The following is a 25912-nucleotide window of genomic DNA, read 5'->3' as shown; positions in this document are numbered from 1 at the left end:
TAAAAACTGCAATCAGGTCAGATATGGTGATACATGCCTGTAATCTCAACACCTGGGAGGCCAAGGACAGATTATGAGTTGGAGGTCAGTCTGGGCTATATAATGATATCTTATCTTGAAAGACAAAGCAAAACAACAACAACAAAAGGAGTATCAAATAACTAAATGAGACTTTTGGCAATTCCATCATTTTCAGGCAGTACTTGGTTGAGATCAGGGAAATGAAACTGATCCAACCTGGTACTTTAGATCCAACTTTGAATACATCAACTAAGAAAACTACTCATAAAACAAAAATACATGACATACAATCTGGGTAACTTGTAAAACATGTAAATTTGGTCAATTTATACAAACCACAGTCACACATCCATTTTAACTTTACTCTGAGTACTTGGTCGGTGTTTAAACACAAATGTCTTTAAATAGAGTGCAACTACTACAAATGGTGGACATCTGAACATTTTAAAATATTAACATATTATCAGTGCAGTTACCTCTTAACAGGAAGTATCTCCCTAATTTAAAGGACTGGATGTAACATTTAGCATCTTAGGATATGCCAAAGTAATCCAGAAATTACAATCATCAACAAAAAACCAAAGAAGTTCACGTACTCTCCTGGAATGGTGCCTCATCTTCTTCTTCTGGCTCCTCCTCACTGCCAACATCTTCCATGAGCATCTCTCTCTGTTTAGAAGCTGCTTTAGATGCTGCCTGTCGTTGCTGGCGCACATTTTTATGATCTTCTTTTTCATCTTCACTCTCCTCTGCAATGTAGAAGTTAGTATGATATAATGACCAAAGAATTTTCTTAGAGACAGCTGCCTGAAAAAGCAAACACAATACTAGGTGCCAGTGGCTCACACCTATAATCAATCCTAGTTACTCAGGAGGTTGATACCTGAGGATCACTGAAGCAAGCCAAGGAAAAGTGTAAGATTCTTATCTCAAATTAACTACCAACAAGATGAAGTGGAGGTGTGGCTCAAGTGGTAGAATACCAGCCTTCAGAAAAAACCTAAGGGACAGTACCTGGGGCCTGAATTCAAGTCCCAGTACTGAGGTATCCACATGTGCACGCACACACACGCATGCACGTACACAGAGTAGCAAATAAAGCAATCAATAGAGGATAAACCTGCAGCCTTATATCATTCTACAAGAGTAAATTCAACCCTTAGAATTTGCTGAAAGCTAAACATGGTAGCTTATGAATGGAATCTTAGTTATTGTTGAGGCTGAGGTTGGAGGATTCAGAGTTAGACCCCTTTCTGGGCTACACAGCAAGACCCTGTCTCAAACAAAACCCTGTAAAACACAGGGAAGAGATGTTAAAATTCAGAGAACTATAAAATTATGCACCTATGACACATAAAATCACTTAGGTATTTGGGTGCTGGTCCTGAGCTCACTTTTGCTCTAGGCTAGTACTCTACCACTTGAGTCATAGCACCACATCCAGCTTTTTTGCTTGTTAACTGGAGATTAAGACTCTTAGAGACTTTCTGTGCTGCCTGGGCTGGACTTCTAACTGCAATAATCAGAATTCAGTCTCCTGAGTAGCGAGGATTATAGTGAGTAAGCAGTGCCCAGCTAGGCATGTAGTTTTAGGTTTCTTTTTGGGATTGGTTGTGGGATTGGCCTGGGTGCTATCCCTGACGTTTGGTGCTGAAGAGCTACTGCTTTACCACTTTGAGCTACGGTACCTGTCCTAGTTTTCTGGTGGTTAATTGAAGAGTCTCACTGACTGTCCTGACTGGGCAGGCTTCAAACAGCAATCCTCAGATCTCAGGCATGAGCCACCAGCAACTGGCTGGCATGTAGTTTGAAGCAGTAACCAAGATGAATTAAAGTGTGGAGACATGCTTTCTACAAAATTCTCAATTTCATTCAAATCTATATTCACTGTTTTTAGAAACTAAAGTCAGAAGTAACTGGAGAATAAAATAGATCTTGGCAGACTCTAAACCTACCTGGTAGGATATGCTTAAATTAAACACAGTGAAGAATACAAAAAAATGAGGATTCACAAAGCAAATGCAGGAAAGTACATACTACTTTGCGCACAGAATCACTGGATAGTGTAGAAGGTTAACACAATATCTTTCTTCAGCTCAAGGTTAGTACTCTACCACTTGAGTCACAGCGCTACTTCCGGCTTTTTTCTTTTTTGCTTATGTGGTGCTGAGGAATCGAACCCGGGGCCTCATGCATGCAAGGCAAGCACTCTACCACTGAGCCACCTTCCTAGCCCCTAACACAGTATTCTTTTGAGTGTCAACAGCCAAATGTACTCTTAAATAACAAGAGGGAGAAAATGCAGCTCAGTGGAGTGAATTCAGCTAATGGTCATCTCATTAATAGAAAGCTCCAGGGGCATATAAGTCAAAAGTCTCTAGCAGCAACAAGGAATAAAACTTTCAACTCTTTTTTTGCTGTTATCTTACACAAAGGGTTACCATTCAAAACTTTAAATTCTTTTATTTTTTGTCAGTCCTGGGGCTTGAACTCAGGGCCTAGGCACTGTTCCTGAGCTGCTTTTGCTCAAGGCTAGCACTCTACCACTTGAGCCACAGCACCACTTCTGGCCTTTTCTGTTTATGTGGTACTGAGGTATAAAACCCAGGGTTTCTTGCATGTTAGACAAGAACTTACCACACTAAGCCACATTCTTAGCCCAAAACTTTAAATTCTCTCTTTTTTTTTTGTTGGTTGTGGGGCCTGAACTCTGGGCCTGGGCGCTGTCCCTCAGCTCTTCAGCTCAAGGCTAGAGCTCTACCACTTGAGCCATAGCACCACTCCGGCCTTTTCTGCTTATATGGTGCTGAGTAATCGTACCCAGGGCCTCATGCATGCAAGGCAAGTACTCTACCACTGAGCTACCTTCCCAGCCCAAAACTTTAAATTCTTAAAAGGTAAATTTAAAATTAAATAAAAGTGTAAGCTCACCAATATTAAAATAATTATTAAAGTATTTTAGAAGATTAAAATATCAAACAATTAAAAAAAAGTTTAAATTATCAGAAGTGAACATTATATCTGCTCACAGAGATCTGTTGAAGACAGACATGCTAAATCAGAAACCAGGGGCAAGACTCAGCATATGTACTTTGCTTTTTTTTTTTGTTTTTGGTCCAGTTGTGGGGCCTGAACTCTGGGCCTGGCCGCTGTCCCTTAGCTCTTCAGCTCAAAGCCAGCGCTCTACCACTTGAGCCACAGGGCTACTTCTGGCTTTTTTCTTTTTGCTTATGTGGTGCTGAGGAATCGAACCCAGGGCCTCATGCACGCAAGGCAAGCGCTCTACCACTGAGCCACCTTCCCAGCCCAGCATATGTACTTTGCAATAAGCCACCAGGACAGAGAAGCACTTTAGTTCTCTAAAGAAGGAAACTCTTGGGGCTGGGAAGGTGGCTCAGTGTAAGAGTGCTTGCCTTGCATGCATGAGGCCCTGGGTTCGATTCTTCAGTACCACATAAGCAGAAAAAGCTGAAAGTGGTGCTGTGGCTCAAGTGGTAGAGTGCTCGCCTTGAGCTGAAGAGCTGAGGGACAGTGCCCAGGCCCAGAGTTTAGGTACCACAACTGGCAAAATAAATAAATAAGGAAACTCTTGAAGACTAGTATCTGCAATAATGCCTGGCATACAAATTTGTTTGTTAAAATGTCTAATGAATATATGAATAAATTTGTATATATTACATTAAAAATAGTTTGCTACCTGCTGAATGAGAATCATCCTTCTTGGTCTTCACATCTTTTTCTTCTGAGTCCTCACTGTAAGACAATAAGGAAAAAGTAAACATTTAAAATCTTTAAAGCCTAATTAAGATTTCTGACTTTTGACCTGAGAAGAACACTGAAAAACATTTTTGTAAGTGAAATGTTCCAACAAGCTGGAAAAAGTTGTGTTTTAATATGTCCTCACTTTACAGGACATGAACAATTTATTTTTTTTTTTGGTTGGTCCTGGGGCTTGAACTCTGGGCTTGGGCGCTGTGCTGTCCCTGCACTCTTCAGCTCAGGGCAAGTGCTGTACCGCTTGAGCCACAGCGCCACTTCCGGTTTTCTAGTGGTTTATTGGAGATAAGAGTCTCATGGACTTGACTGTTGGGGCTGGCTATGAATTGCAAACCTCAATCTCAGCCTCCTGAGTAGCTAGGATTACAGACATGAGCCAGCAGCACCCAGCAACAATCTTTATTTTATTTTATCCACTATTGAAGACAAAGTGCTTCCCAAGACCCAAAAGAAAAAAGTTCTGTCAAGGCTTGGCTGGTTGCCGGTGGCTCACGCAGGAGGCTGAGATCTGAGGATTGCAGTTCAAAGCCAGCCCAGGCAGGACCATCCATGAGACTCTTATGTCCAATTAACTACCAGAAAACTGGAAGTGGTGCTGTGGCTCAAATGGTAGAGTGCTAGCCTTGAGCTGAAGCGTTCAGGGACAGCGCCCAGTGGTAGAGTGCTAGCCTTGAGCTGAAGCGTTCAGGGACAGCGCCCAGGCCCACAGTTCAAGCCCCACGACTGACAAAAAAATAAAAAAATAAAGCTCAGTGGGTAAAGGTACTTAATATAAGTGGTTGCAACAACAAAAACAAAAACCTTAGGTTTAATACAACCATACTGATGACAATAACAGGCCATGTAAGTAGCCCATTCTTAGGAGCAACAGAAGTGGATACAATGAAAAATAGTTCTGTTTGTTTTTGGGTCCGGTCGTGAGGCTTAACTCTGGGCCTGGGCGCTGTCCCTAAGTTCTTCAACTCAAGGCTAGCGCTCTACCACTTGAGCCACAGCATCACTTCCGGCTTTTTTTTTCTGATTATGTGGTGCTGAGGAATCGAACCCAGGGCCTCAGGCATGCAAGGCAAGCACTCTACCACTGAGCCACCTTCCCAGCCCCTACAATGAAAAATAGTTCTAAGCTGGGCTGCTATTTAAAACTGAATTAGAGAAACATTATGAAACTCTCACAATGTCATAATTGTGATTTTTTTTCAGAAAAACACATTTCTGAAATTTTCCAACACTACTAGAAGTCAGCAACACAAAACAGCCCAAAGCTAATAGATAAATGCACATATTTAAATAATTTTTATGTTACAAGGTACTTAGAAAAACTAGCATTCATGTTATCATGGAAGTGGTAGAGCTTAATGGACTGAAAAATGGGGTTCAACAGGTTGTGGTTTCAACATGTTTTTCATCTGCTGGCTACCTTGGCTAAATCACTGAACTATTCTCAACCTAGTAAAAGTGTTGTGAGACTTAAAGGATCATCTTCAAGAAGTTATGCTATATTAACTTTGAGAGTATATATATACCTTGAAAGAAAATTGCAGAAGTTACATTATCCTAGTCTCATGGTACTTTCACTACAAATAATTAGTTAAATTGCAACTCATGTGAATACATTTTACTATAAGCTAAAAGAAAGGAGGGTTAGGGGATGTATCTCAATGAACTAGCATGCCTGCCTAGTGCACAAGGCATGTCGTTTCATCCTCAGCACAAAAGGAAAAAAAAGAAAAGGGAAGGAAACAATAAAGAAAGGATGGAAAGGTAAAAAAGAGACAAAGAAATAAAGAATAGAGAATAAGGAAAAGAGACAAAAAGAATAAAGGAAGAACTCAAGAGAAAAAACACCTAAGTAAAAAGAAAGTACCAAAATGAGTGGAAGTCCTGGGGTTTGGACTCAAAGCCTGGGCTCTGTCCCTGAGCTTTTTTTATTCAGAACTAGTGCTGCTCTACCACTCAAGCCACAGCTCTACTTCTGGCTTTTTGGTGATTAAAAATAAAGAGTGTCATGAACTTTACTGTCTGGGCTGGCTTTGAACTGTAGCTCTCAGATCTGTCTCCTGAGTACCTAAGATTATAGCCCTGAGCCACCAGCATCCAGCTGACTATACTATTTAAATAAAGAACTGATTATGAGATGGTAAACTAATATTCTGCAAGCTTTCTTTATTTTACTAGTGATTTATAATGGAACAGAAATAATTTTCTTTTTATTATCACTACAACAAAGGGGCAATAATATTCTGCAAGCTTTCTTTATTTTACTAGTGATTTATAATGGAACAGAAATAATTTCCTTTTTATTATCACTACAACAAAGGGGCAATACTAACCTTAAGCAACGAATTACAAACTGAAACACACAGCCTAAGTTAGAAATGTAAGGTATAAGCAACGAATTACAAACTGAAACACACAGCCTAAGTTAGAAATGTAAGGTAGCAGAAAAGGCATTGTTGGTGATCACCTTGGATTCAAGGTTGACCAAGTGAGCCTCATGACTGAAGTTGTAGTTGCCTGTAGCCACAGAAGTACAGCTGAATATGAAATAGGCAAAACATCAAGTAGATAACAAGTACTTTGCAGAAACTTATGGAGATTAGAGATGGCAGATTGCTGGGGATTTCAGGCTGGTGACAGAGCAAGCAGGGCTGACAAATAATGACTCCTACCTATCTTCCTGTGAATTCTTTCCAGATCGCCTCTTATTTTTAGCTTCTCGAGGAGATGATCGAATTTTCTTAGCAGGAGGGCCGGAATCTCTTCCATAATCTTCATCTAAACAGGCAATTTTTAAAATTCAATTCAATATAATTATCTTACATGTTTAAATCACCACTATATTTACTTATGTTATTTATCTTTCATGATATTCAAACTGTAAACAATATACAAGTTCCTAAATGGTTTCTTTCATTGAAAACAATTTTTACCCATCTCACCCATTTTGATTTTTTTTTTTGTCACTCAAGGGGTGTAAATTCAGGGCCAAGTGCTATCCTATCCCCTGAGCTTTTTCACTCAAGGCTAATACTCTACCACTTTCAGCTACAGCTCTACTTCTGGTTTTCTTTTGGTTAATTGAAGATAAGAGTCTCATGGACTTTCTTGCCTGGGCTGTCTTTGAACCGTGATCCTCAGATCTCAGCCTCCTGAGTAGCTAGGATAACAGACATAAGCCACCAGCACCTGGCTCTTTTTTTTTTCTTTTGGGGGGGGAGGGGGGAGTCAGTCATGGGGCTTGAACTCTGGGCCTGGGTGCTGTCCCTCAGCTCTGCAGCTCAAAGTTTTACCACTTCAGCCACAGCAGCACTTCTGATTTTCTGAGTGGTTAATTGGAGATATGAGTCTCACTGCCTTTCCTGCCTGGGTGGGCTTTGAACGAGTTCATTAGATCTCTTGTAGGCTGATAGGATTATAGGCATGAGTCACCACACCCAGCTTCTGGCTCTTGATTTTTATGGATTACTCAAGTCTTCATGCATACATACTTCATATATCCACAGCAAATATCTCATTTTATGATTCTCACAATCTATTATTTAATTATGTTTTAATATCTTCATATTTAATTTATAGTAGTATGGTTATGCTAATAAGCATTTTAGAAAGTAAAATCCTAATTTTTTTCTAAATTACTTTATTGTTGTTTTACAGGTGCTATACAGCAGTTACCTTTACATACATTAGGTAATAGGTACATTTTCTATTGCATAGTATCATGTTTCCTCATTCTCACCCATTCCCTCCCTTCCCATTCCACTCACAGTTCACTTTCTATAGCGGCCTGTGTAGCCAGTGGGCTCCACTGCTGCACTTTTCACCATTGCTGCACTTTTCACTGTTCTTTCCCTCTGATTCTATGCTTCTCCCCCACCCTCCTCCAGATGTGCATATGAATACACCTTATGTAAAGAATAAGAGTCATCAGTAAATGAAAAAACAAGAAAAAAATCTTTTGTTTCTATTATCTTTGAGTTCTTTTCAGTATCTCTATTTCTTTTTTTTTTTTTATTGTGAACATATTGTACAGAGGAGTTACAATTACATGGGCAAGATAATGAGTACAATGAGTACATTTCTTATCAAGCATTGCAGCCTCCTCCTTTGTTTACACTTCACATCCCTTCCCAGAATCCCCCCCAACCCTCCCTCCCCTCTCTATTTCATATATATCTGAAGAGGTCCTTGGAAATCACCTCTGTGATTTCTCCTAACTATCCTGTTTTGGTCTCTGTAATTTGTTATATCCCAGTGTGTTTCAGATCTAACTTCAACATATCAGGAAGAACATTTGCCGTTTACCTCTCTGGTCTTGGCCATACCTCACTTAACCTAATTTTTTTTGGCCAGTCCTGGGCCTTGAACTCAAGAGCCTGGGCACTGTCCCTGAGCTTCTTTTGCTCAAGACAAGCACTCTACCACTAAGCCACATTCCTAGCCCAATGTATTATCTTTGTAAGGTAAAATTAGGTAAGAAAGAAAAGAGTAGCCGGGTAGAGGTGGCTCACCCCTGTAATCCTGGTTACTCAACAGAGTAAGATCTGAGGATCCCAGTTCAAAGCCAGCTAGGGCAGAAAAAGTCTGTGAGATTCTCATTTCCAATACACTACTCAGAAAAAGCCAGAAGTGGTGCTGTGGCTCACTTGGTAGACTGCTAGCCTTGGGTACAAAGAGGCTCAGGGACAGCACAAGCCCCAGGACTGGCCAAAAAAAAAGTTTAAAAACATGATCTAAGACTTTCTGAGCCAGGTATCAGTGGCTCACAACTGGAATCCTACCTACTCAGAAGACTGACAACCGAGGCTTAAAGCCAGCCCAGGCAGGAAAGTCTATGAGGCCCTTATCTCCAGTTTCATCACAGAAAAAGCCTAAAATAGAACCTTGGCTCAAGTGGTTGATCAAAAAGCTACAAGAAGCCGGGCACTGGTGGTTCATGCCTGCAATCCTAGCTACTCAGGAGGCTGAGATCTGAGGATTGAGGTTCAAAGCCAGCCCTGGGCAGGAAAGTCCATGAGACTCTTTTTTTTTTTTTTTTTTTTTTTTTTTTTGTCGGTCGTGGGGCTTGAACTCTGGGCCTGGGCGCTGTCCCTCAGCTCTTCAGCTCAAGGCGAGCGCTCTACCACTTGAGCTACAGCGCCACTTCCGGTTTTCTGGTGGTTTATTGGAGATAGGAGTCTCACGGTCTCTCCTGCCCGGGCTGGCTTTGAACCGCGATCCTCAAATCTCAGCCTCCTGAGTAGCTAGGATTACAGGCGTGAGCCACCAGCGCCCGGCTTTTTAAAATGGGAAGTATGGTGTTCTTTTTTTTTTTGTCCAGTCGTGGGGCCTGAACTCTGGGCCTGGGCGCTGTCCCTCAGCTCTTCAGCTCAAGGCTAGCGCTCTACCACTTGAGCCACAGCACCACTTCCGGCTTTTTTTCTTTTTGCTTATGTGGTGCTGAGGAATCGAACCCAGGGCCTCAGGCATGCAAGGCAAGCGCTCTACCACTGAGCCACCTTCCCAGCCCTCCATGAGACTCTTATCTCCAATAAACCACTAGAAAACCGGAAGTGGCACTGTGGCTCAAGCGGTACAGCGCTCGCCTTGAGCTGAAGAGTGCAGGGACAGCGCCTAAGCCCAGAGTTCAAGCCCCACGACCGACCCCCTCCCCCCAAAAAGCTACAAAACAGAGTCCAGATGCTGAGCTCAAGCCCTAGTATGTATGTACATATGTGCGTTTGTGTGCACACGCACACACACGCATACATACACACACACACAGACTGAAAATGTGGCTTAATGGAAGAGTGCTTGCCTAGCATGCATGAAGCCCTGTGTTCCAATTCTCAGTACCACATAAACAGAAAAAGCCAGAAGTAGTGCTGTGGCTCAAGTGGTAGAGTGCTAGCCTTGAGCAAAAGCAGCTCAGGAACAGTGCCTAGGCCCTGAGTTCAAGCCCTAGGACTGGCAAACAAAGAAAAAGAAGAGAAACGAAAAAGCTAAAACACAGGCAAGTTTAATTTTTGTTCTCTTTGACATTGATAAGTTATATAAACATTCTAAAAATAAAAAAATTCAACTTATTACTAAAGCATGATATAAAAAAATGTATAAGCCGGGCGCTGGTGGCTCACGCCTGTAATCCTAGCTACTCAGGAGGCTGAGATCTGAGGATCACGGTTCAAAGCCAGCCCGGGCAGGAGAGACCGTGAGACTCCTATCTCCAACAAACCACCAGAAAACTGGAAGTGGCGCTGTAGCTCAAGTGGTAGAGTGCTCGCCTTGAGCTGAAGAGCTGAGGGACAGCGCCCTGGCCCAGAGTTCAAGCCCCACGACCGACAAAAAAAAAAAAAAAAAGTATAAATTGTCACTTCCTCCACTGGTCAGACCTATATATAATTTGTGAAATCACAAAACTTACCTGCATCATCAGATTCCTGAAACTGTGAATAATCAACGACCTTTCTATTTCTGTAGAAAGAAGAGACTACAATTAAGATCACAGAAATGTAAGATTTAGGAGATCGTAGAACATGTTTTTATTTTATAAGAATTACAACAGCTCTCAATACTTCACAATATTACAAAGTACAGCTGAATTGAAAAGGACTTCAAACTGTACTTATACTCTTTACTCAGTAATGACATTCTCCATAAGTCAATCTCCTAAAACACACATACATAAGATAGCAAAATGTACTAATTTACCACATATATCCTTTACAGAAACATATTACAAGCCCCAAATTATTTTATTCTTACTGCTATCTACAAACGTAGGATTGTTCCTAAGTCATTTTTTAAAGGCAAAAGCAGTTCTTATGTTACATTATAAAGCACAAAAATTAGGGTTAACAATAAATTATGACTACAAAGAAGAAGAAGGAAAAAATTCAACTGGTCTAGTCAGAGGCTTTTTATTAAAGAGTGTATAGTAGGATGTGGCGGTACACAACTCTAATCCCAACACTTAGGCAGGAGGATCACATGTTCTAGACCAGTCTACATTATATAGTGGTTAAACTCTCCCCCATTCACAAAGGCATATAATTTAAAAAACTATGAAAGCCTCACAAATTTGTGCACCTATCTCCTTGACTCTAAAAGATTGAGTACTTCCTATAACTTATCTTTTAACATCTCAAACTAGCCTTAATTTTCCTACTGTATTTTCTAAGTCTGAAAATTTGACAATTGTCTGTTAGAGGAAAGTTTCAATGTTAGAACCCAAACAGACTAGCTTACAAAAGAGTCTTAAGTAACATGCACAGCAACTGCAGACCTAAATGGTTATAATGTAAACTGAGAGGACTAGGAGAAAAGCATGTTACTCATTACACTTAACAACAGCAGAGGACACTCGGACACCACTTAAAGGTACAGTCAGAATGGAAGCACTGATCCCTCATTTGCCATATGGAAGTATGGAGTAAATTCTGAAAACATACTTGGGGCTTTCATGTGGAAAAATGAACGACCACACCCCCAGCTCTAGAAAGAGGAAGAAGATTCTAAGGAATTTTGCCTTCCATTTTCTTTGACAATCTTACTTTATATTTGCATGACAAGTTTAGAGTATCAAACACTCCACATTAGGGAAGATTAAAAAAAAATGACTCGGGCTGGAAAGGTGGCTCAGTGGTAGAGTGCTTGCCTTGCATACATGAGGCCTGGGTTCAATTCCTCAGCATCACATAAGCAGAAAAAGCCGGAAGTGGTGCTGTGGCTCAAGGGGTAGAGCACTCGCCTTGAGCTGAAGAGCTGAGGGACAGCGCCCAGGCCCAGAGCTCAGGCCCCACCACCCACTCAAAAAAAAAAAAAGAAAGAAAGAAAGAAAATTCTTTAGCCATGGGAGTGCCTCAAGTGGTAGAAAAACTGCCTAGCAAACACCAGGCCCTGAGTTCTAACCCCAGTACAGGGAAAACAAAAAGACTACTAATCCCACCTATACACTAAGGACTTGGAGCAGTGAAACTTTTAAGTCAGAAAGCAGAATGGGCTGGGTGCCAGGGGTTCACCCCTGTAGTCCTAGTTATGCAGGAGGCTGAGATTTGAGGATCCTTCCAGCCTGGGAAGAAAAGTCCACAACTACAATTAACCAGCAGAATGCCAGAAGTGGCGCTGTGGCTCAAGTGGTAGAGTGCTCGCCTTGAGCTGAAGAGCTTAAGGACAGCGCCCAGGTCCAGAGTTCAAGACCCACGAATGACCAAAACAAAACAAAAAAACACTCCACAAACAATTAACAACCGAAGTCAAAATGGTGTTGCCACGGAGCAGGGCAGTTCAGTTCTGCAAGATGAGGTGTTTGGGAGTGTTGTACAACAATATGCACTACTGAACACACACCTAAGAGAATCAGTATGAGGTCAGCCCAGAAAAAAGGTTCAGGACATCTTTGTCTCAAAAGGAAAAAGCTGGGTGTGATGACACATGCCTGCCATCCCCACTAAAGTGGGAAGCATAAATGAGAGTCTCATAGGGATTTTCCTGCCAGGGCTGGTTTTGAACTTCAATCCTAGGATCTCAGCCTCTTGAGTAGCTAGGATTATAGGCAGAAATACCATGCCTTACATTCAAATTTATGGTATAGGGCAAGGTAAAAAGTAGACACTCAAATGTATATATATTTGTGTACACACACACACATTTGTCAATCCTGGGCTTGAACTCAGGGCCTGAACACTGTGCTTGGGCTTCTTTGTGATCAAGGCTTGAACTCTACCCCTTGATCCACAGGCACCACTTCTGGCTTTTTATGTTTATGTGGTGCTAAGGAATCAAACCCAGGGCTTTTGTGCATGCTAGGCAATTGCTCTATCACTAAGCCACAGTCCCAGCTCCTCAAAATATTTTAACTGTTTGCTCTTGAAATCAAATTTGAGGGTTCTGTTAGAAACTTAATATTCTGTTATCTAATCTCAAAACTTTTATGAGCTCATCAGTTGCTACCTAGTAACAAGCAACTCAAGAAGCCTGTAATTCCTCCAAGTCTGTTGTTTCTTATCATGTGTTCCTACTGACTTGTACTGGAAGGCTGATCATATTATTGTCTCTCAGATAAAATTTCACTTCCTGTCAAGATCCTTAATCCTTTTCTTAATACCTCCTGTCTCCCCTACTGAAAGTGAGCTTCTAGTGGTCAGGGTTTATTCCTTCCTCATGAAGAACACCAAACCCAAGAAATGTTCTTGGTGGGCATCTGCAAAGGATCAGGGTAAAAGAAGATCATTAATATAGAGCATGTCTACTGTACTGGTGCATTCAGACATCTAATGAACTGCCCTTATTGACAGTTTCCTTTATACTGAAGAATTTGCTATTTTCAACCCCAGAAACTAAATACTACTTTAATGTTGTTTGGTTTTTTGTTTTTTTTTGGCCAGTCATGGGGCTTGAACTCTGGGCCTGGGTGCTGTCCCTCAGCACTTCAGGTCAAGGCTAGCACTCTACCACTTGAGCCTCAGTATCACTTTTTCTGCTTATGTGGTGCGAGGAATCGAACCCAGGGCCTCAAGCATGCAAGGCAAGCACTCTCCCACTGAGCCACCTTCCCAACCCCATCTATTATAATTTGTATATGAAGTGTTTCACCAAATCACTCGTGTGTTAAATGCAGGTTGCCAGTTCATAAGAGTTATGGGGGAAGTGAGAGAATAATGTGGATTCTAACACCAATGGTTAATCCAGTGATGGGATTCCCAGTTTTACAGCATTATTGGTGAAAACTAGGGAGTGGGGCCCAGTTAAAAGTTTGTCACTGGAGGCATATCCCTTAAATTTTTTTCCCCTGGAACTGCTATCAAGTTTCTTTCAGCCTTGCCTCAGGCCCACAAAGCACCTAGAAGACAAAGGACTAAAACCGTGAGCCAAAAAAAATCCCTCCTCCCTTAGGTTGTACTTGCTCATCTCAGGTATACTGTAACCATAAAATGCTAAAACACTGAAAAAAAAAACTGGGGCTGTTTTTGAGACTATATCCAACCATGTGGCTCAGAAGCTTTGGCAAACGGTTTGTGGGAGGCTTGGAGAAAATTGGGAGGCTAGAAAAAAATGTAAAGTGCTATTCAATAGAGTTCAATGGATGATTCTGTCAGGCCCTCAGAACCAGAATGCTGAAAGGAACGTGTGCAGTCAAGACTATGCTCATGAGGCTTCAGATGGGAAAGATTCTATGAGGAATTGTACATTCATGTTACATTGTGGCACAGAATTCATCTATATTTTTTGTTTATGCCCTGAGACTTTGTGGGAGGCTGAGTTAAAAAAATCTCTCATCTAAGGCTGGGAATGTGGCTTAGCGGTAGAATGCTTGCCTAGCATGCATGATTCCTCAGTACCACATAAACAGAAAAAGCCAGAAATGGTGCTGTGGCTCAAGTGGTAGAGTGCTAACCTTGAGCAAAAGAAGCTAAGGGACAGTGCCCTGAGTTCAAGCCCCAGGACTGGCAAAGAAAGGGGAGGGCAAGTATTTTACATATCAACAATAGGAATGGTGTCTTGAAGCTTCTGAGGAACTGGCCAGATCCCATCCATCTAAAGAATGTTAAGGAATAAACCTATTTGAAAGACTTTGTGAAACAAAGAACTCTGCTCTGCTTCCATGTGGTACCTAGAAGTGTTTCCCTCCATTCAGTCATTCAGGTAATCAAGGCCAAGGTCCAAGAGGGCTTGAGCTAGTGGTAGACCTTGGCATCATATACATGAACTTTGGGGTTAGAGGATTCCAACAAGAAAAGATTTCAAAGGAAGGCCTAGGACATGGATGAGCGCCAAAGTTGGGATCCCTCTGGGCAGTTCAAAGAGGGCAATGTATAAAGCTCAAAAAATGAGGCCACACTGAAGAACCGAGGAAGGTCAGTAGTGACAGGAATGTAGAGCCTCTGTTAAGGATTTGTCCAACCATTGGGAGATCACATGTCACCAAATGTTCTGGATGTTCTAATTTTAATGAACATTAACTACAATTGGGAGGCCAACAGAAAATTATTTTCAGTACAGCACAGAGGTTAAAAAGAAAATTTGAGATTTAGATATTTATTCTGCCACTTACAAGTTAGATATTCCTTCCTTTTGTTTGGGGAGGTACCACTACTGAGCTTGAACTCAGGGTCTCATGTTCTCATTCAGCATTCTTGGCTGACACTATCGCTAGAACCACAGCTCTAGTTCCAGCTTTATGCTGGTTAACTGTAAATCAGAGTCTGCCCTGGCTGGCTCTGAACTATGTTCTTCAGATTTCAGCCTCTTGAGTAGCTAGGATTATAGGCATGAGCCACTTAAACCTGGCTGGCTCTAGTTATATGTCCTTGAGTAAATAATTTCCTGTCACTGAACTTATTTTCCCCCCCAAAGCTGAGGACCGACCTCAAGGCAAGTGCTCTTCCACTAAGCTAAATCTAAACCTTCAACTACTGAACTTATTTTAAGTGCAAAACAGGAATAATTATCAAGATTATCCTGAGCATATAAATGCAGGTAGGTAACTACCCAAGAAATAGTACCAACGGAACGTAGGCCCTGAGTTCAAACTCCAGAAACAGCACACAGACACGCACACAGTTTGGATATATGCCTCTTACTCTTTTATTTCTCAAGGATGATTAAGACATGCCAGATATTTTCAGGATATAAAAATGTTAGTTCACTTGAGGCCAGGATACTGTTGAATTCAGCACAGGATAATTTTTTTGTAATTGTTTTATTTATATTGGCTTTCAAGTTCCTTTTCCCTAAACTTTATGGTTTATTAGTATTATTTTTAATTATTACTATAAAAGTGATGTACAGAGGGGTTATAAAGTTAGGTAATGAGTACATTTCTTTTTAGACAATGTCAACCCTTCCCTTGCTCTCTGCATTTTACCCTTCCATCCCACTCACAAGTTGTATAGTTCATTTACAACAGTGTCTAGTACCACTGCTGTATTTGTTCACCCTATGTTCTCCACCTTTCTGTGACCCCCCCCTTATGCTCTCAAAGAGATAAATGAACAAGAAGCTATGTGGTTTTGACAGCATTTTAAGTTATTCAGTTATTTACACACACATACACATACACACGTGTCTTGGGGCTTGAACTCAGGACCAAGGCACTGTCCCTGAGCTTTTTTGCTCAAGGCCAGCACACTACCACTTGAGCCACAGCTCCATTTATAGCATTTTGGTGCTTAAATTGGGTGTGAGAATCCGATTTTCCTGCCAGCATGGCTCTGAACTGTGACCCTCAGATCTCAGCCTCTTGAGTAGCTATTATTACAGGCATGAGCCACTGGCACTTGCCTTACGTTATTCACTGTTTTTTCGCCTTGTGGGGCTTGAATACAGGGCCTGGGCACCTTCCCTGAGCCTCTTTGTGCTCTAGTGCTCTTACCACTTGAGCCACAGCACCACTTCTGGTTTTTGAATGGCTAATTGGAGCTAAGAGTCTCACAGTTAATTTTCTGCCTGGGCTGGCAGTAGTAGCTAAAATTACAGGCCTGAGCCACTGGCACCTCACTCACTTTTCAAAGACTGAAGATGTAGCTTAATGGTTATTTGCCTACCACGTCAAGACAAAGAAAAACAAGCAAGAATATTACAGGAGCCAGGCCCTGGTGGCTCATTCCTCTAGTCCTACTCAGTAGGCTAAACTGTAAGAATCACAGTTCAAAGCCAGCTGGGGCAGCAAAGTCTCTAAGACTCTTATCTCCAATTCACCAGCAAAAGCTGGAAATGGAGCTGTGTCTCAAAGAGGCAGAGCACTAGCCCTGAGCAAAAGAGCTCAGGTACACCATTTAGGCCTTGAGTACAAGCCCCACGACTGCAAGAAAATTAAAAAAAAAAAAAAAAAGGAAGCTGGGCGCTGGTGGCTCATGCCTGTAATCCTAGCTACTCAACAGTTAAATCTCTAATTAGCCACCTGAAAACCAGAAGTGGTTGTGTGGCGCAAGTGGTAATGCACTTATTTTAAGCTGAAGAGCTCAGGGACTGTGCTCAGGCCCAGACTTCAAGCCCCACCACTGACAGAATAAACAAATAAAATAAGAAAGGAAATGACAGGAAATAAGTTTCTAAATTTTTCAAATGAGTAAGACAAATTCCAGGGAGGGTGTAAGATCTGAATGATGGGCCACATATTTGCTAGGTGTCAGTTTTCCTATTGAACATTTACTGAATTTGTTTTGGTCCACTAGTTACATTTTGGCTCTTTAGTGAACACTTCTTAAATTTTTTCAGTGGTAGTGGGCCTTGAACTTGAAGCTCTGGCTCTACCTTAGTGGTCTACCACTTAAAAGCCACACCTCTAATCCTTAATTAACACTTATTCCCAGGACTCAAGTTATTTTAGTTTATGACAGAATATTCAGCTTACCACAGAGGAAAACATTTTCTTTCAAATTCACACAGAATATTTTAATGAGTACAAGATAAGGTAAAATCAGATTCCTCCCCAATAGAGGCTTAATGCAAAACTTACTCAACTGGGAACAGACAAACTTCAAATGGGTGAGACTGAAGTATCTTTAAAATCATTTAGAGCAATCATCAGAGTCAAAACCTGTAGCCCAACCACATTAGGCTTATATCACAAGGGAAAACTTATCATGGTATGAGGTACTTCATTTAACAGGAAAAAAAAAAATAGGGCTTTGGAGGAATAATCAGTACATCAACATTTAGAGTCTCTAAGTATAGGACTGTGTGCTAAAGGAACAGAAATCAAGTCCTGGCTGCAAAATGGATCTAGAGTCCTTAATCACCTGGAAGGTAGCAAGCAAGATAGATGCAGTGGCCAGCAATCCTTCACCCAAAGCTCTGAAGTTGTACCTTAGAAATAAGTTGTGCGTCAAAATGACTTAGATCCGTCTAACAAGAAGTTACAATGCTTCATTCTTTTTTTTTTTTTTTGTTAGTCATGGGGCTTGAACTCTGGGCCTGGGCACTGTCCCTGCGCTCTTCAGCTCAAGGCCAGCGCTCTACCTCTTGAGCCACAGCACCACTTCCTGTTTTCTAGTGGTTTATTGGAGATCAGAGTCTCACCGTCTTTTCTGCCCAGGCTGGCTTTGAACCGCAATCCTCAGATCTCAGCCTCCTGAGTAGCTAGGATTACAGGCGTGAGCCACCGGCACCCAGCTGCTTCATTCTTATAGATATAATTCCAGCCAAAGTTTTATGTCTCTTGATTCTATTTTATTTTGTGCAAGTACCAGGGCTTGACCTCAGGGCCTCAGGCTCTCACTTGGCCTTTCGCTCTTAAGGCTGGCACTCTTACCACTTTAAGCATACCTCTACTTCAGTAAATTAGAAATGTCTCTCAGAATTGTCTGTCCAGGCTGGCTTTGAACTGGAATCCTCATTTATCAGCCTCCTGAGTAGCTAGATTGCAAGCATGAGTCACTGATGCCTGGGCAAGTCTCTTGATTCTAGAGAACCACTATTCTTGTTAAGAAGAAAAGCGCGCGCGCGCGCGCGTGTATGTGTGTGTGTGTGTGTTGTTTTGAAGGGTTATGAAGCTTCTCAGCTGTGGCATGTCCTTGGATGACAAGACAGTTGTGTCTGTTACTCTGTTCTAACCAACAGCAGGTTGGATTTCAACCTATTGGTCAAATTTTAGTTTCTCAAGTAGTTTATTCCCCCCCCCCCCACACCCCCTTTGGTGGCAGTCCTGGGACTTGAATTCAGGGCCTGGGCACTGTCTCTGACTTTTTTGCTCAAAGCTAATGCTCCACCCCTTGAGCCACAGCTCCACTTCAGGCATTTTGGGTAGTTTAGCAGAGATTACAAGTCTCATAGACTTTTCTGCCTGGGTTGGCTTTAAACTGCAATCCTCAGATCTGAGCCTCCTGAGTAGCTAGTATTACAGCCATGAGCCACCAGCACCGGGCTAGATTGTCTTATCTTACCAGATAAAAGATTCTATACACTTCAACCTACAGTAGCTGGAAAAGAAATCTCCCTGAAGATCACTTGTTCAGAAAACAGAACAAGTACACAATTAAATACATAGGTTTAAGATATTGCTTAGCTCAAACACCTTTGACAGCCAGTGGTTTCTTCCATCTAAAGTATTTCAAAGATCTATAATTATGATACTTATCTTAAAAATGGCAATGTAATTCTACTACAATCAATTCCACCTCCTAGAATCTAAATATATTTTCCCCATGAAACAAGGATGCCAGTATGACCAAAGTGGTTCTTCACCATGTCAAAGGTTTCCTTGTATTGTGTACAATATGTCTCCTTGACAAGGCCTCCTCAGCTTCTTCTGATTCTAGAGTAATGAAGTCACAATTATTTCTCTTTGCAGATAAGGATTTTTAAAAATAGAATTAAATTAGCACAGCAATAATACTTGTGTATACATATTGACTATAATGCAATTTTCCAGAATTACACAGTACATGACACTGTTTTGCATTTCTGGGAAAAACACAAAAACTCCAAAAAATAAACTTTTAGTTGTAATCACCTTTCTCCTTGATAATGAAATTAATTTTAGAGCTAGAAGAAACTGATGAGAAAGCTTTGGGTATTGCAAAATGCTTTACAAGTACAAAGTACTATAATCTCAAGGGCGTTCAACATCTGTATTACATAAACTTAGAAGAGGCTGAAACAAAGTCTCCCTACACCAACATTTCTTTTTTGCTCTACTGCTACCCCTCCCAAGAATTAGTTTTATCACTAATTGCGCTTAAGATCCTAAAAACTGCTTGCCTTTATTTGTAACCTTCACTGTTAAATTTACTCATTTTAATCTTAATCTTATTTTAACCCATTGTTATGTAATAGGTGTTAAACCTTTTTTCAAATGCCTTTGGTTTTCCTTTTACTCTTATACTCTGATAAATTGTTTTGTTCATTCAACAAAATATTTGGTCACGCTGGGAAGGTGGCTCAGTGGTAGAGCGCTTGCCTTGCATGCATGAGGCCCTGGGTTCGATTCCTCAGCACCACATAAGCAGGGAAAAAAAAAAGCCAAAAGTGGCGCTGTGACTCAAGTGGTAGAGTGCTAGCCTTAAGCTGAAGGGCTGAGGGACAGCGCCCAGGCCTAGAGTTCAGGCCCACAACCGGATCAAAAAAAATAGTAATTTTTTTTTTTTGTCACATAATACTTTAGTAGCCAATGGATTTAATTACCTAAATTCAGTGGAGGTTTTCTGAAACTTTAACTGTCTTATCTATTTAGTGGTTTTGGAATTTATTCACTTAATTAGAGATTAAGTCTCACATTAGTAAATACATATACTTAAAAAGTGCAACTTAATATATACCATTCAAAGGCTCACACTAAACATTTGGTTGTTTTCCATTGCCATGTATGTTTTCCTTTAGTTCTTTCATTCTCTATTAAGTGGCTTTGGAATTTATTCACTTAATTAGAAATTAATAGTCTCACATTAGTAAATACATATACTTAAAAAGTGCAACCTGGCCGGTTCAAAGCCAGCCCGGGCAGGAGAGACCGTGAGACTCCTATCTCCAATAAACCACCAGAAAACCGGAAGTGGCGCTGTAGCTCAAGTGGTAGAGTGCTCCCCTTGAGCTGAAGAGCTGAGGGACAGCGCCCAGGCCCAGAGTTCAAGCCCCACGACCGACAAAAAAAAAAAAAAGTACAACCTAATATACACCATCCAAAGGCTCACATTAAACATTTGGTTGTTTTTCATTGCCATGTATGTTTTCCTTTAGTTCTTTCATTCTCTATTACTCACTGCTCCACTTGCCCCCACTCTCCAAAATCTTATTTTAAAGTCAGTCCTCTCAGACAGAACTCCTATCAAGGGCTACAACCCCTTCCAAAGTGTGCTACCATCATGACAAAGAGCACCTCATGATTGTGTCATGTAGGATTACACTGGTTGACTTCACCTGAATTCAAATTTCTGCTTCATCTCTTAATAGTCAAAAGGAACTATGAAATGGGAAGAGTATACCTTGCTGAAATATGTATAAAGTATATATATATGGATATATATATGACTTTGAAATATGTATAAAGTACCTGCCAGAGTATAGCTGCTCAGTTCAGTTCTACTGAACATGAAAGTGACTGAACTTTTTCCAATTTATGCCACTGAAGGTCCATAATGTCCACAATTCAAAATTTAGAAACCCACAAGTTTTAAGGACTAAGTTTTAAAAATTTACCTAGTAGTAAACTCTAATTTACACATGAAGATTTTTAATGATCTTTATTTACTTAGAGAAAAAATTCAAAAAATTAGGCCAGGCACTAGTGGCTCAGCTACTCAAGGAAGCTGAGATCTGACAAGTCTTGGTATTACAGTCTTTGAGACTTTTATTTCCAATTAACCACCAAAAAGTTGGTAGTAGAGATAAGCCTTAAGTGGAAAAATCTAAGGGATAGGAACTAGGCCCTGTGGTCAAGTCCTAGTGGCATACACAAAAAAAACTTTTTATTAGATAAAGAAGTATTAGATTACAGAAGTACTCCAGACGACGATGGTATGTTACAGTATTCCTACCACTTTATTTTTTTTGGGGGGGTGGGGGGTGTTCTGGTGGGTTTTTTTAGAGATAAAGAGTCTCATGGACTTTCATGGCCTGGCTGGCTTTGACCCATGATCCTCAGATCTCAGCTTCCGGAGTAGCTAAGAATACAGGCATGAGCCACGGGCACCACAGTATACCTACCACTTTCAAATGTTCAATCAACATACATAAATGGTTCTAGTCGTTTCAAACTAGAGGCAGATAAATTGGTCTCCAAGGCTTTTGCTCACTGGTTGATGCTCTACCATGTGAGCAATGTCAGCTATGTCTCCTACAGCAGATTCTTACAGTCTAAATCCAGCCTTGCTATTACCTCTACATTTTCAAAATATCTCTGAAATATTTTTTAAATTATACTGAACAAAAATGCTCAGATTAAAATATTTTAGTCATGTTCTCCCTAAAACATTACCCACAAAGAATTAATCTAAAAGTAAACAATCTATTTGCCACGCACTGGTAGCTCATGTCTGTAATCCCATCTATTCTAGAGGCTGAGATCTGATGATCTCATTCAAAGCCAGGCAAGAAAGTCTATGAACTCCCAGCCCTATGACTAACTCCCCCCCCCCAATAAGTTCTTTGTACTTTTTAGTATCCAACAACAGGTGTCATCAAGCACATTTAAGTTGCAAAGAATAGATTGCTTTGAGTGATTATTGTTATTAGGTGTGTAGAATCCTTGGAGAGTATGCCAAGCTGGATTAAGAAACCAGGGTTCTGGTCTGGGCAAGACATGTATTGTAATATTTTGCTTCACTTCACAAGGATGGAAACACTCTGAAAAGTTAAAATAAAAAAATCCCAAACTATGTTCTTTAGTCAACCCTGAGAAAAATACTATTTACCAAGCAGAAAGTAAATTGATTACCACTATAGTCAGAGAATAGGCAGGGCTTGGAATAAAGAAACGTAGGTCCTAAGCTGAACAACACCCACTAAGTATGGTCCCTTATGAACTGAGGAATTGACTTTAGGTGCTGTCTTCCTACTTCCAAGATTATTTTTGTGTTAGTAATTTGAATCTAAGACTCAAAATATTTGAGCTGTCAAAACATAAAATGTAGTAACCACCTTGCATTAAAAGAACAAAAAAAACCCACAAATAATTTGCTAGCTGATGATATAGCTAAGTGGTATACCACCAGCTTATGTGAGACCCTTGGTTCAATCTTCACAATAAAATCAGAAAAGCAATGTGTTAGTTTCATTGTGATAACTACATTGCAGCAGACCAGCCCATCACTAGCTTCATTTAGAAGTTAGTGAAATACTATTACCAGAAAAAATGAACAGAAAACTGCAAAATTGACACCAATATTCTTCAACACTTGCTTCATGTTTAGTAAAAGCCAAGTCAATGCAATGTGTTTTGCTGTTGTTTAATGCTCTGCCCTATCAGACCATTCAATTATATTTTGAAACAGCATTTCCCTAAAACTTCTTATGAAAAATTTAACAAACAACTAAACTCAAATTTAACTATTTCTGCCTTTTTGGTCATATCACAGACTTCTTTAAAAAAATTGCAAGACTTTTATCACTAAAATATAATCAGAAACCTAGTCACTGCTGGGAGCAGGGAGCCTCTCGCCTGTAATCCTAGCTACTCAAAATGCTGAGATCTGAGGATTGCAGTTCAAAGTCCGAGAGAATATTACTCCCCAATTAACCACCAGAAAACGGGAAGTGGCACTGTGGCTCAAAGCGGTAGAGCACTAGCCTTCAGAAAAAGAGCTCAGGGACATGGCCAGACCCTGAGTTCAGGCCCCCCCCACGGACCAAAAAAAAAAAAAAGAGGACCAAGTCACTCTGAAATAAGCTGAAAGTGACCCAAAATGTTACTTTACTTTTAAGGCAAAGTCATTTTTTTTTTTTTACTAATACACTGAGTAAGAAAAAGCATAGCAATCCCAATGACTCAAAACACAAACTAAAATGTGCTCAATATGTTTATCCCCACCCAATGATATAAAATATCTAGTTTTTCAGTAAAAAGCTCTGTTCCGTTCCAATGTTTAAATCTGGGAACACAAATTCTGATAAATAAGATAATTCCAATAAAAACACCAAAATTTGGCAGGAATGGCCCAAATGTTAAGAAAGCCTACTTAGTGAAGCACCAAGGTCCCTTAGTCAAGGTTCCGAGTTCAAACTCCAGTACCACCAAAAATAAACAAAATTAGAAGTGATCTGAAATTTAAGGCTGAGAGAAAACTGACTTAGGGCTGGGAAGTTGGCTCAGTGATAGGGTGCTTGCCTTGCATGACTGAGGCCCTGGGTTCGATTCCTCAGCACCACATAAGCAAAAAGCAAAAAACCGGAAGTGGCGCTGTGGCTCAAGTGGTAGAGCGTTGTTAGCCTTGAGCTGAAGGACAGCGCTCAGGCCCAGAGTTCAGACCCCACGACCGGACCCGAAAAAAGAAAAGAAAACTGATTTAATTTTACCACACTGTAATTACTTTCAGAAGACAAAAAGCAATCTAAAAGAAATGTTTAGTAGCTGGGCCGGCTGGCTCATGTCTGTAATCCTAGCTACTCAGGAGGTTTGTATCTGAGGATGGGACCTTCGAAAAATCAGGCTGGGCAGAAAAGTCCACGCTGCTCATCAACAATTAACCACCAAAAACAACGGTGTAGTGTGTGGCTCAGATGGTAAAGCGCCATTCTCAAGGAGAAAAGTGAGAGCACCCAAGTTCAATTCCCAGGATCAGCATCCCTTCCCCCCCCTCCCAAAAAAAGAAATCTTTACTGCAATATTGCCTTCACCACCTACTCCTACAAAAAATATTCTGAATTCATGCGTATACTGACTAGTATCCATCCTATGATCTGAAAGAGCCATCCTGACTCCTTGCCCAAAGCCTGGAAAACTTTCACAGTGGAAGAGATGGTGCATGGTGGAAAGAAAAGCTACACTTTCAGCATATTCCCATTCCGGGAGCTGCAGCAGGCGGTCCCACACCACCCTCCAGCTGGAGCTGCATCCAGATAGAGAGGTTCGCCACCGAACCCCTCCCAGCTCACAAGCCACTCTTTGAAAACTCCTGTTACCCACAAAACTTGAAACGAAGGGGAAGCGACTACATGCAGGCATTCAAAAACCTTTACAAACCGTTTAGAAAACACTACACCAAGTAGCCACTCCTTTGCAGTAAGAGTTGTATTTATTTACAACAGCGCACCCCTTTAAAAAAAAAAAAGGCTTCCCCAGCGGGGCTGGGCCACACCCCTTCGCGAATGGCACCGTCCAAACCCTCGCCCGGAAGCCGGCGAAGGGCGACCCCACCGAGCCGCGAGGGACAGGGGCGGCAAACTTGTTGAAACGAGCAAAATAGAAGTCTGACGGCTAACGACACCTATTTATTTCCTTCAGGATGAAAGACGCCCCGAGAACGAGAGGGTTACAGACATACCCCGAGACGCGTAGGCCGGGCGAGGGTGGAACGAGAACCACACGGGATTTGGGTCGCGCTGTTAACCCGCACCTCCCTGGGAATGGACGTGTCCCCGAGGAAGGGCATTTCCAGTCCGAGGCCAAAGCGAATGGGGGCGGGCGGGGGGGTGTTAAAGCTCTCCAAACTCGGGCCTGGAGAGGACAGCCGTCCACTGTGTCCCGGGGTTTGATCTCAAACTCACTTTTGCCAGAAGGGGGGGGCGGGGGAGTCCCGCCCACGCCCGGCCTGGAAGGCGGGGCCCGGCGACTCCGTGGCCCCTCCCCCTTTGCCCGGAACCCGCCCCCCTCCCCCGTCGGCTCAGCCCACAGGGCCGGGTGTCCCCGCACAAGCCTCCGGGGGCAGGGGTCACTCGGCGTCTCCCGCCCTCAGCGGCGGCGGCGGCGGGGCCCAGCGTCTCCCCGCGCTCCCGGGCGGGCTCCGCGGAGGTGGGGCCTGCTCCGCAGCGACGACTCCTCACCCCTCCCCCTCCGGCCCCGGCGCTTCGGGAACACCCCGCCCCGCGGGGGGGGGGGGGGAGGCGGCGGGGCCGACCGGAGCGCGGGCTGCGGCGTGGGGCGGGGAGGGCGCGCGCACGGGCGCGCTGCCGCCGGCCCCGCGCGCCGGGGGCCCCCCCACGTCCAAGGGCGCGCGCGGGCCCCGCGAGGGAGGAGGCCGAGGGGGCACCCGGGAGGGCCCACTCCGGGCGTGCGGCCCCCACTCCTCGCCCCTCACTCCCAACCCCCACCGCCCGCTCCAGGCCTCGGGCTCCGCACTGACCTGACAGGCCGAGACATGTTCGCTGTCCAAACAGGACCGAGTCGAGAAGCCAAAGACCGCGACCCCCCCCCACCCCGCGCACTCGGCGCCCCACCCCCCCCGAACTTCGGCCGAGGAGGCCGCGGCCGCCGAGTCCCGGGCTCCTGGTGTCTCAAACTCCGCTGCTCCTTGGTTCGGGGTCCCTGGATCAGACGAGCCCCCCGCTCCCCCGTCTCTTCAAAATGGATGAATCAAACCAGCCGAAAATGCGCCAAAGCTGCGGTACAACCGAGCATACTAGGGCTTGTGCGCTCCGCCCCAACACGCCCGCTCATTGGCTACTTCTGCCAGATGCGCCCTGCTCATTAGTTCATTTGAATCATCACGTCTCTTTGGCCCCGCCCCGCCCTCTGATAGGCTCCGCCTCCTCCGTGGGGTCCTGT

The 25912-nt window shown here is 42.5% G+C and overlaps 1 protein-coding gene across 2 annotated transcripts in view; it reads right to left on the bottom strand.

Annotated features, from left to right (window-relative positions):
* Nucks1 (nuclear casein kinase and cyclin dependent kinase substrate 1) overlaps positions 1-25754 on the bottom strand; it is a 34516-nt gene extending 8762 nt beyond the window's left edge. Inside the window, exons 1-5 of one of the 2 annotated variants that reach the window (XM_042682248.1) lie at positions 25491-25754; positions 10199-10248; positions 6468-6573; positions 3719-3774; positions 618-770 (exon numbers count right to left, since the gene is read on the bottom strand). In XM_042682248.1, the coding sequence (XP_042538182.1) occupies positions 618-770; positions 3719-3774; positions 6468-6573; positions 10199-10248; positions 25491-25507 (382 nt within the window). In that variant the 5' untranslated portion in view covers positions 25508-25754. The remainder of the gene's footprint in view (positions 1-617; positions 771-3718; positions 3775-6467; positions 6574-10198; positions 10249-25490) is intronic. The other variant, XM_042682247.1, reaches the window with a different exon arrangement.
* Positions 25755-25912: the final 158 nt, after the last annotated feature.

Source organism: Dipodomys spectabilis, unplaced genomic scaffold (genome assembly GCF_019054845.1).
Source record: "Dipodomys spectabilis isolate Male_0828 unplaced genomic scaffold, ASM1905484v1 ptg000069l, whole genome shotgun sequence".
Lineage (NCBI taxonomy): Eukaryota > Metazoa > Chordata > Mammalia > Rodentia > Heteromyidae > Dipodomys > Dipodomys spectabilis.
Note: the sequence above shows the minus strand (reverse complement) of the source record. Positions and strands in the feature narration are given on the sequence as shown.